Source organism: Coptis chinensis, chromosome 2 (genome assembly GCF_015680905.1).
Source record: "Coptis chinensis isolate HL-2020 chromosome 2, ASM1568090v1, whole genome shotgun sequence".
Taxonomy (NCBI): domain Eukaryota; kingdom Viridiplantae; phylum Streptophyta; class Magnoliopsida; order Ranunculales; family Ranunculaceae; genus Coptis; species Coptis chinensis.
Window position 1 is genome coordinate 99,600,814 of NC_141457.1, and position 12,258 is coordinate 99,613,071.

Below are 12,258 nucleotides of genomic sequence, written 5' to 3' on the forward strand. Positions count from 1 at the left end.
TAATTTTATTATAATATTTTATGAAATGAATTTAATTGATCTTAATTGACTAATACAACTTTAACAAATTTTTTTTAGTAGTTTGAAGGTTTAATTGTGCAAGATTCGATTTTATCATTTTTAACTAATGTTTTAAATTTATTTTGTAAATCAAATGTATAACATAAGTATCCGCCCTCACGTTTGGCCCTCAAGCCCGCCTTTCAAGCCCCTCTCGAGAGAGTTGAGGGCGGGTAAAGGCTTAAAGATTTAAGCATTGGCCGGACCGACCCGGACCTCGAAGTAAATGAGGGTAGGTGGATGACCCTCAAAGCATGAGGGCTTCATTGTTTGAGGGCCGGGCCAGCCCGGCCCAGCCCATTTATTCCTACCTATATTAATATCCGTTTCTCCCAGGAGGCTCATAATGAGCCACATCAGCATAGTTTTTAAAATAGTCCCTATTTAAAAAATAATTACTTGACTTCTTACCAAACTAACCCTGAATTTGGCCTGCTCTCTAATTTAATATAAATTAAATTTGTCTTTTCATGTGTTATGTTAAAACAAAAAACAAAGCTACGCATTATTTCATTATTTCAAATGTACGCATGGGATGAAAAAAAAACAATAGATTAGTTAATTGATATGTATTAATTATCCTATATTAATATCCGTTTCTCCCAGTAGGCTCATAATGAGCCACATCAGCATAGTTTTTAAAATAGTCCATATTTAAAAAATAATTACTTGACTTCTTACCAAACTAACCCTGAATTTGGCCTGCTCTCTAATTTAATATAAATTAAAATTGTCTTTTCATGTGTTATGTTAAAACAAAAAACAAAGCTACGCATTATTTCATTATTTCAAATGTACGCATGGGATGAAAAAAAAACAAATTCTAAAAAACAATAGATTAGTTAATTGATATGTATTAATTATTGGATATGGATATATATTAGTTAATAGATATGGATATAGATTAGTTAATGGATCATGATATGTATTAGTTATTGGATATGGATATGTTAAAACAAAAAACAAAGCTACCCATTGAAAAAAAAACAAATTCTTCAAAACAATGGATAATAGTAAGCCTGGCCATAGGACTATCATCATAAAATGATATAGGAGTACTTATACCAGCACAATTAATACATATATCCAATCCTCCATACGTTTCCAAATGCTTCTCAAAAGCAGCCGCCACTTCTCCTGTACCATTACCAATTATTACCTCATCTTATAATAAGCATAAATAAATGAAATAAACATTCTCTTACTTGTATTAGTGACGTCACATTTGACGAAAATAGCTGGTGGATGAAAATTTAAGTTGGTATTATGATGAAACTTGGCAATCTCTGAAGCAACTTCTTTCCCTCTCTCTTCGGAGAAATCCACGATTGTTATATATATTCCTTTTTTCGCTAGTGCTAAACTAATTGCTTTACCGATTCACGATGCGGCACCGGTGATGAGTGCCGATAGTCCCGCTTTTAAGTTCCATTTTTTTTTTTTGATTGCCAAAAAGAAAATGTTTTTTTGAGTCCTCGTTGTTAGTGCTATATTTGTATCTGTGTGTCGACGTGTGTCGTTATCCGGAAGAAAAGACTAACGCCGAATGCGGCATATTACACGTGTCATCCTTTTTGTTGAAATTGTCGATATCAAATCTCGGCATGTCATCCTACCTATATTAATATCCGTTTCTCCCAGGAGGCTCATAATGAGCCACATCAGCATAGTTTTTAAAATAGTCCATATTTAAAAAATAATTACTTGACTTCTTACCAAACTAACCCTGAATTTGGCCTGCTCTCTAATTTAATATAAATTAAAATTGTTTTTTCATGTGTTATGTTAAAACAAAAAACAAAGCTACGCATTATTTCATTATTTCAAAATGTGCATGGGATGAAAAAAAAACAAATTCTAAAAAACAATAGATTAGTTAATTGATATGTATTAGTTATTGGATATGGATATATATTAGTTAATAGATATGGATATGGATTAGTTAATGGATCATGATATGTATTAGTTATTGGATATGGATATGTTAAAACAAAAAACAAAGCTACCCATTGAAAAAAAAAACAAATTCTTCAAAACAATGGATAATAGTAAGCCTGGCCATAGGACTATCATCATAAAATGATATAGGAGTACTTATACCAACACAATTAATACATATATCCAATCCTCCATACGTTTCCAAATGCTTCTCAAAAGCAGCCGCCACTTCTCTTGTACCATTACCAATTATTACCTCATCTTATAATAAGCATAAATAAATGAAATAAACATTCTCTTACTTGTATTAGTGACGTCACATTTGACGAAAATAGCTGGTGGATGAAAATTTAAGTTGGTATTATGATGAAACTTGGCAATCTCTGAAGCAACTTCTTTCCCTCTCTCTTCGGAGAAATCCACGATTGTTATATATATTCCTTTTTTCGCTAGTGCTAAACTAATTGCTTTACCGATTCTCGATGCAAAGACCGGTGATGAGTGCTGATAGTCCTGCTTTAAGTTCCATTTTTTTTTTTTTTGATTGCCAAAAAGAAAATGTTTTTTTGAGTCCTCGTTGTTAGTGCTATATTTGTATCTGTGTGTCGACGTGTGTCGTTATCCGGAAGAAAAGACTAACGCTTAATCGCGCATATTATTACCGCGTGTCATCCTTTTTGTTGAAATTGTCGATATCAAATCTCGGCATGTCATCCTACCTATATTAATATCCGTTTCTCCCAGGAGGCTCATAATGAGCCACATCAGCATAGTTTTTAAAATAGTCCATATTTAAAAAATAATTACTTGACTTCTTACCAAACTAACCCTGAATTTGGCCTGCTCTCTAATTTAATATAAATTAAAATTGTTTTTTCATGTGTTATGTTAAAACAAAAAACAAAGCTACGCATTATTTCATTATTTCAAATGTACGCATGGGATGAAAAAAAAACAAATTCTAAAAAACAATAGATTAGTTAATTGATATGTATTAGTTATTGGATATGGATATATATTAGTTAATAGATATGGATATGGATTAGTTAATGGATCATGATATGTATTAGTTATTGGATATGGATATGTTAAAACAAAAAACAAAGCTACCCATTGAAAAAAAAAAACAAATTCTTCAAAACAATGGATAATAGTAAGCCTGGCCATAGGACTATCATCATAAAATGATATAGGAGTACTTATACCAGCACAATTAATACATATATCCAATCCTCCATACGTTTCCAAATGCTTCTCAAAAGCAGCCGCCACTTCTCCTGTACCATTACCAATTATTACCTCATCTTATAATAAGCATAAATAAATGAAATAAACATTCTCTTACTTGTATTAGTGACGTCACATTTGACGAAAATAGCTAGTGGATGAAAATTTAAGTTGGTATTATGATGAAACTTGGCAATCTCTGAAGCAACTTCTTTCCCTCTCTCTTCGGAGAAATCCACGATTGTTATATATATTCCTTTTTTTGCTAGTGCTAAACTAATTGCTTTACCGATTCACGATGCGGCACCGGTGATGAGTGCTGATAGTCCTGCTTTAAGTTCCATTTTTTTTTTTTTTTTTTTTTGATTGCCAAAAAGAAAATGTTTTTTTGAGTCCTCGTTGTTAGTGCTATATTTGTATCTGTGTGTCGACGTGTGTCGTTATCCGGAAGAAAAGACTAACGCCGAATGCGGCATATTACACGTGTCATCCTTTTTGTTGAAATTGTCGATATCAAATCTCGGCATGTCATCCTACCTATATTAATATCCGTTTCTCCCAGGAGGCTCATAATGAGCCACATCAGCATAGTTTTTAAAATAGTCCCTATTTAAAAAATAATTCCTTGACTTCTTACCAAACTAACCCTGAATTTGGCCTGCTCTCTAATTTAATATAAATTAAAATTGTCTTTTCATGTGTTATGTTAAAACAAAAAACAAAGCTACGCATTATTTCATTATTTCAAATGTACGCATGGGATGAAAAAAAAACAAATTCTAAAAAACAATAGATTAGTTAATTGATATGTATTAATTATTGGATATGGATATATATTAGTTAATAGATATGGATATGGATTAGTTAATGGATCATGATATGTATTAGTTATTGGATATGGATATGTTAAAACAAAAAACAAAGCTACCCATTGAAAAAAAAACAAATTCTTCAAAACAATGGATAATAGTAAGCCTGGCCATAGGACTATCATCATAAAATGATATAGGAGTACTTATACCAACACAATTAATACATATATCCAATCCTCCATACGTTTCCAAATGCTTCTCAAAAGCACCCGCCACTTCTCTTGTACCATTACCAATTATTACCTCATCTTATAATAAGCATAAATAAATGAAATAAACATTCTCTTACTTGTATTAGTGACTTCACATTTGACGAAAATAGCTGGTGGATGAAAATTTAAGTTGGTATTATGATGAAACTTGGCAATCTCTGAAGCAACTTCTTTCCCTCTCTCTTGGAGAAATCCACGATTGTTATATATATTCCTTTTTTAAGCTAGTGCTAAACTAATTGCTTTACCGATTCACGATGCAAAGACACCGGTGATGAGTGCTGATAGTCCTGCTTTAAGTTCCATTTTTTTTTTTTTTTTTTGATTGCCAAAAAGAAAATGTTTTTTTGAGTCCTCGTTGTTAGTGCTATATTTGTATCTGTGTGTCGACGTGTGTCGTTATCCGGAAGAAAAGACTAATGCCGAATGCGGCATATTACACGTGTCATCCTTTTTGTTGAAATTGTCGACATCAAATCTCGGCATGTCATAAGCTATTCATACTTGACACTCAAGCTCGAAAATTTGGATGATCAGAAGACTAAAAATGGTAAAAGAAAAACAATGCAGAACTATTGGTAACTTTTACATACATACTATTAATTCTGTGAGATGGAAACTACTTTTCTTCATTTTCTAAAAGTATTATAATATCAGATTAGCAATAATTCAACTATAAATGTATAGAGGTTCCAACTAACTAATAACTTCATCTTCAAGTCCTATCTCCTCAAATATAATCTGAGGACTCTTTTGAGCCTATGGACAAGCAAGATGAGAGAGATGATATGGCTCTAGAAGAAGACTTATCATCTACCATAACATCACCCTCATCTTCTCCTTCTCGTGAATTTTCATTCACAATTTCTCTCCATCCATCATCGACAGGACCAAACATAACCAACTCTTTCGCAATTGATTTGTCCCCAGCCGACGAAATTTTCTTCCATGGACACCTCCTCCCACTCCATCTCATTTCTCCAAATAAACCTGTGTCTCCTCGTTTAGACAGTTTCAATCTTCTTATTAGAGATGTATCCCAAGATTGTAAAAACGAAGACGACATCAGTGCTAGTACGACTACCAACGACATCCATAGTAACGCGACAAAGGGAAGAATCAAAATGAAGTATATACCCTCTTTATGGTTTACAAAATGGCGGAAAGGATCTGAAGTGGGTGGAAGGAGAGAGGAGAAGAAGAACAGAGTGAGACTTGAATTATGTCAAACTCTTAAGAGGTATCTAAGGAAGATTCGACCAAAGTTGTTCTACGGAGAGAAGAGGGAAAATCACCAATTACGCAGCCGGTCGTGTTCATTCATAGATAATGCACGTTTCAAAGAGAAGCAACAATGCTTAGGAAGAAGAGGGGGGTTATCAGCACCTGCAACTATGCAGACTTCTCCAGCAAATACTGAATTTCTTACTATTGACAGTTTTATGACCTGTCAGACAAGTGAGAGTTCCATGGAAGAGTTGCAAACTGCAATCCAAGCTGCTATTGCACATTGCAAAAACTCTAGTGCTATTGAAAATGAGATACTCGGTAGCTAAGATTAGAATGAGGTGTTGGTGCGTGGATCAGAATTGGAAAATTTCTTCTTCTTATTAATGTTACTGTTAGGTCTACACTCTGTAGTCTATACTTGCTTATGTTTTCTGTTTATGGAACTACATACAGTGTTTAGCATGTAGAGCAAGAACAGATCACCTATACTAGGGAGGAGATATTTGGAACAGTCCTCCTCTATTTGTCGGTCACCCCATTTGAAATGTATTTGGGAGCCACCAATTAATTGTACAGGCCAGCGGCATGTATTTCATTGCACGAGGAGGGTCCAAACGCTTTACCCAGCAGGATCTGGTTCCCAACATGTATGTGAAGCTCCGTGAAGTTGAAATCGGGTTTGGCATGGCATGTAGTTTGATTTATCTACTTGTTTTCACATGAAGATGTGGGTTTGTATTTATTTCACAATTGTAATCTTTTCTACATTACAAACTTTTTGGAGCCTACAGAAAAATTCTGTCAGTTGTAGGGGCCTGCAGTTATGTTTGGAGATGTGCATAAATCAAAGAGAAATTAACAAAAATGTAAGCCAATAAGACCATATGGGCAATGGCAAAAAACAAACAGGTAATAACACAGCCAACGAAATTTTGTTGGCATACGCATAAACGTATCTGATTTCAATTGGTTTTGCCTTATGCACATCATATATACTTTTTTCCTCTAACAGAAACATCAAACTGAGGGATCAAAATGATACACAACAAATAACAATATATGATCTTACGTAAAACAATTCCACATCTGGTTATTAGAATGTGGAAAATAAGCGAGAATGATTCTATATGGCTATATCATTCCCTTTTTAAACAAGCAAATATCATTAAAGCCATTACTTTGATAGAGTGATAGTGATGCCATAGTTTGTCGAGAAAAAAAGGGATAGTGATGCCATATATACCTATAGCTATCTAGGCCCCGTGGGGGTCTAACCAGAAGTGTAGTCACCACTCGCCGCCACATCAGTGTTTTGTTATTGCAGTTTAGAAGAGACATTTAGTTTACCGATGGGCATGTCTATGTCGCCATCTAACTGTGTGCTGAGTGCTGACGTGTTTATTTACTATAAAGTGTGTTGGATCAAACCACATTTCACATTTGTATTCCCCGTGTCTGCTTAAAATCCAGAGCATTACCTAAATTGCATCAATAATTAACAAAGACTATCTTTACCAAAAAAAAAAAAAACTACCCTCTAGGGGTCCACGCCATCACATTCTTCCCTAGTTTAATTTTGAAATAGTACCGAAAAATAGAACTTATTAACCGGCCTTAAATTGCTCAAGTGAAACAGATTGCCTAAAAGCCTAAAACAAAGTAAATGACATACAATCACTAGTGAAAAGGTGATACAGAAAAAAGAGGCAAGAAATTCTATGTGGTAGTGAGTGCATGACTTTTACACAAAAGAAGGAATATGATATGATTCTATATGGTGGGTTTCATTATGTACCAAGTAGTCAAGTACTAACTCCACTAATAAAGTGTTAGGATATGGAATGAACTTCTTTGGGTATAGTTTGATATCTTAACAACTTGAATCATTAAGTTGCATGAATAAAGAGATGGTAATGATAGATTGGTGGAATGAGTAGCTCGTCACCCTCTTCAAAGGGAAAATCAAATTTAATTTATTGTTAGTTCTCTTAATCACAATTTCAAATAGGAATAAAACACTCCACAACAGAGAAGCATGACAGTGCCAGCTTCTCCAGTGTAAGATTATGTACTATGTGATGATGAGGCCGTGCACAACTTAGGTTTTAAGAAAGGTCCCCCGTTCAAACTACTTTAAATTCCCACACGTGGAAAGGTAGTTAGTGAAATAGTGAGTGAAGAATCAGTTGTCAGCTTCTTTACAGAAACAGTTAAAAAAAAAAATGATTCAATTTTATTGAACATCCATTTTCCTGAAGTACCTTTTTTTTTTGGTCATATCTTAATTCTCTCGTTGATCAGCAACAAAGTCCATTTCCTAATTGGGGCCAGAGTCCATCTACTAAATGGGGCTGAAGTCCATTTTTGGAATGGGCCCTCTGCGGCGGAGGCTACAACCTGTCAAACATTTTCTAGGTCTAGTGCGCAAAGTGAAATCCAAGTGCAAAAATGAGTCCAGCTGATTTATAATAGGCCCAAGAAGCCCAGCTGGTCAAACGGGTAAATCCCTAACCGTGGGGTCTTCTAAGAGCTGGGCCTTGGACTATTGGTTAAGAGATTTTGCCTCCTTTAGAGTTCAAACAATCAGACTTCAGAGTATTACTGTCACGGACCTAATAGACGACCTTGGGGAAGTAATGAAACATCACCTTAGATTTATCTTCAGGCGTTCAAGCTTATTTCTAGTACAACTACTAACAATGGAGACTTGACACAACTATGGCGGTCTTAAATTAACAATGAAGTGCACAAATAACCAATACAAAAAACAAGGAGCATTTTCACTAACACTGTGCAATGAACAGAAAATGAGAGTAACAGTAATCAGAATGTTTCAAATAGATAGGTACCTAGAGATCCCTCACTGAAAAGTGAAAGCAAGCCGGGCATTTTTCTTTTGTACATAAAACACTCATACTGTCAAACACTTTGGATTTTTTAAAAAAGGGTCAGATGAAATTAAACACCTACAGAAAAGATGGAATCAAAGTTAAACCTGAACCACAACAGAACATATCCTATCTATTCTCTCCTAAACGTTTATCCAAAATTAACACAAATTTACCCCAGATCCCCCAACAAAAATGGTAGTCTCTCTACAAATCCTTCATCATCAGCATTGTCTTTTATATCCCTTCTTCTGTTAACATTTCCTGCATAAAAAAAATCACTTAGACTAATTTTATGAAGCACTAAAAAAAAGTAATTAAATATGATGAAACTTATTACTTATCCATACCTGTGAACTCTTGCTCGTATGTGCTTCTTCTTCATGAACCATAGATCTCTTATCAGCTTTCTTAGACACAATGTGGTTGTTTCTCTTCAACCCCAAAAGCTCCTTCCATCTACTTGGACCCTTAGGTGGCTTCCCTGAAGATGACGAAGATGATGCCATTCGATCTTCTTCTTCATCATGAAGTAGTTCTTCTCTTAAAGTCATCTTTGGTTGGAACTGGTTAGTGCAATTATCTTTAAAAGGTAACAGCCTTCCTTTTGAAAAAAGTTCATCAGCAGCCATCATGTTGTAGTTAGAAACAGAGAACTCGAAGTCTGAAGAAGTGGAAGTGGTAGGGGTGCGTTTTTCATGGTTAATGATTTGTTGTTGGGTATCAGCAAAATCATTGGAGAAGGAGATTCTTGGAGCCAATCTTCCATTCTGATGCTCATTGTTGAACATGTCTAAACATGCCATGAGCAGTCCAAAACGCACATAATAATAATAAAATTCGAACCCTAAAGGCCTAAAATAGCCAAACTTATCTACTCTCCTATCTCCCTGTTACAACCCACATGTTTCTATTTATATATGCGAAGCTGTGTGGAAGCTTGTCTTTTTGTGTTAAAGAAGATTTAATAGTTAAGGAGTCTGTGATGTATCATGTATGTATATAGTATATACCCTTCCCCCTTCGTGACCTTGCTTTTATACCGCTATTATATCTCATGATCTCGTTCAACGCCAAAGGTCCAAGTGCTCGTAAAAGGCACTAACTGTAATGTTGTAAAGTTTGTAACTGACTAACTGTAAAACTAGTACGAGTTAGCTGTTGTGTCTTGAGCATGTAATGTATGCTGTGTGAAAATGATGTTCTTTTATTTTAACAAATGTCACCAATAGACTAATGAAGTAACAGTTCTCTACAATATTTTTGCTTAAAATATTTTCATAAATCAGTCCATAATTAAGTTGGGGATATACACTCGAATAGTTGACCAAGCAAGTACACGATCGATGTACGTACTAGTATGTCTTTCTGGTTCATCCACAAAGCCACTGTACTTAGGTGGGGTCTTAATCTATTGGGTAGTAACCGGCCAATTACGCTGGAATCATCATTAGCGAGTGGTGGTAGATATTGCTATTCTTATGCACACCCGTACTATTGCTCTTACATAGGAAAATGTGGGGGAAGATGATGTGGTGGTGGGGTGCCATCTTTATATTGCTGGCATGGAAAGCAACTGGAGTGCAAACATATTAAATGGTCGATGGTCATCTTGGTTTGAATATCTATTGTGAGCCCAAAGTTTGACCAGAGTAAAAAATGGCCCCAAAGCACAGTTTGACTATATTTTGTTTGTTTTATGCAAAGTGGGAGATGGATGAGAGATTCAAAGACAGGACAGTGTGGAAGAAGAGCAGTAAAGGAGAATGCAGAACACCTGGTTGACTGAGCTTTGACCTTTTTAATTACTAGTGTGATTAGCAGTGAATGAGCTGGCGATGCCGATAGATCAAAGGGGCCACGTGATGTGTCTTTCACCATCCTCATTCCTCACTTTCTTAATCTTTGTTAGCGTACCGGAGATCACACTAGTTATCTAAATTCTTGGAATCTCCACTACTTTTTCACAGTACTGAATCTGTAGTGATGTTGGCAAATGGCAAGTGCATGAAAAAAGGAGACAAACTATGAACTTTCGGTAATTAAAATTTTAACGTACCAGCACATGACTTCCAACTGTTCCAAGGTCCTCGTATGAATGATTCCCATGAAACTTTGGAGCCTTGACTAAGCCTAATATGACAAAAACTACAAGTCTACAAGAATTTCAATCCTCTCTGGTTTTGGAGAAATGGAGGGAAATTTTGGATATTTTTCACTGTGGGAGTGCTTGGAGAAAAGAGGCAATATATTTTATGTCGAAAATGTACGTGGAAGGTTGCTGTCTCTAAATCGGTCTCCTACACTGTTAGCAAGCTTATGTTCTTTCACTAAACTAACAACATCTGCAGCCGGCGTTCATTTTCTTTTCTATTCATGTCTCGTTCTTCAATGTTAGATCGCAAGAAAGAAACTAATTTTTTTCCCGTTAGCCTTGGCTAGTCTTACCCGCCTTTTTATGAACATTTTGTATTTGGCATCTTAAATCTGGACTGCGCGCATGCCATATCCCATAGTGCGTATTTCAAGTCAACTACAGATTGCTCCGTACGGATTCATTTGCAATGATCAGTCACCTTACCCCAATTCGAATGTTTTTATTTATCAGTTGTTATTTTCACGAGAACAAGTGGCATTTTTGTGGATTAATTATAGTTGCAATTTGGGTGGTTTAGAAGTTCCTTGCGAAGTTTATGAGGTCCTCTAATCATTCTTTTGGTCACCAGTCCGAAGAAAAATCGGCCGTTCGCTGTGGATATGTAGGCCTTGGCAGTTGGCACGTCTTAACTTCTCGTTTAACGAGCTACTAGAGTACTACTAGTACAAAGTTCATTAAGGATTGTAGGGGAGCGATATCCTCATAGGGCATCGCACTCGCGAGGAGCATAAGCGAACTGAAGATATCGACCTCCAAAGACGGACCGAGAAATTCTAGCTGATTACACTGTTGCGAAAGATAGATGAATCCAAGGCGACCTCAAGACCGACCTGAAAGCAAATTTCGGTAGGTGGTGCGAACGAAGATATCTCGATTTAACACTTCGCCAAATCTGAGCGGCGGATAGAAACCGTCCCATTGGGGTAATGATTGCCAAAATCTTAGTGGTAATCTCAACAGGAAATGGGGACTACCGTGATCTACCCCCAATCATAATGTGATCCAATTCAACACTCATCCGCGATCTCCACCCTACATTTGTACAAAGAATACCGCGTGTCGGAAGGATCTCCTCTCAAAACTCTATAAATACCACCCTCTTTTGGAACTTCGTCCGGACGATTCTTCTCTCCCGGAAAAAGGAAAAGCGAGAGAAGATACGTGATTAAGCTCCACCGGCGACCTCGGTCACATCAAATTCCAAACCCTTCCCGTTCTTCCTTATTGTAATTAGGAGAAACCAAAACGCCCTTTACATTGGCGCCCGTCGTGGTTTCGACATCGGAGAGCCACTTGAGATCATCTCTAATTCTCCGACCCACGAAGCATGGTTAGCATAGAAGCTCGAGTTGAACCTTGCTCACCGGTTAGGAGTAACGAATGAGAGCATTTCCTTGCTTTCGGGGAGGAAAATGCTACCTACGTGCTTTCGGTGGATAGTTACCATAACAAACAAGTTGGCAACGGAGCCGAACACAACATCAATGGCGTTAATCGGAAACTTAACGAGTTGTCCCAAAGGATTGGCGGACCTCTGCTGCGAAGAAGGACTCGACACGCATTGTACACAAGATGCTTAAGGCGTATCGGCGCATCTCCGTTCACCGCATGAGAGGTCCTCGGCAAATCCTCTCCACCGCGACTTTATCAAGCCACGCTTTCCATGTATGCGA

The 12,258-nt window shown here is 36.4% G+C and overlaps 2 protein-coding genes across 2 annotated transcripts; one reads left to right on the forward strand and one right to left on the reverse strand.

Annotated features, from left to right (window-relative positions):
• The first annotated feature begins 3,352 nt into the window (after positions 1–3,352).
• LOC147519560 (BRI1 kinase inhibitor 1-like) lies at positions 3,353–6,404 on the forward strand. The gene has a single exon (XM_086591141.1). It carries the CDS (start codon positions 5,071–5,073, stop codon positions 5,863–5,865), a length of 795 nt encoding a protein of 264 aa, XP_086447267.1. The 5' UTR covers positions 3,353–5,070; the 3' UTR covers positions 5,866–6,404.
• A 1,912-nt stretch (positions 6,405–8,316) lies between these two features.
• Positions 8,317–9,409, reverse strand: LOC147519561 (uncharacterized). The gene is made up of 2 exons (XM_086594869.1): positions 8,778–9,409; positions 8,317–8,691 (listed from the first exon to the last, which is right to left on the reverse strand). Exons 1-2 carry the CDS (start codon positions 9,231–9,233, stop codon positions 8,665–8,667), a joined length of 483 nt encoding a protein of 160 aa, XP_086450995.1. The 5' UTR covers positions 9,234–9,409; the 3' UTR covers positions 8,317–8,664.
• Between the last annotated feature and the right edge of the window lie 2,849 nt (positions 9,410–12,258).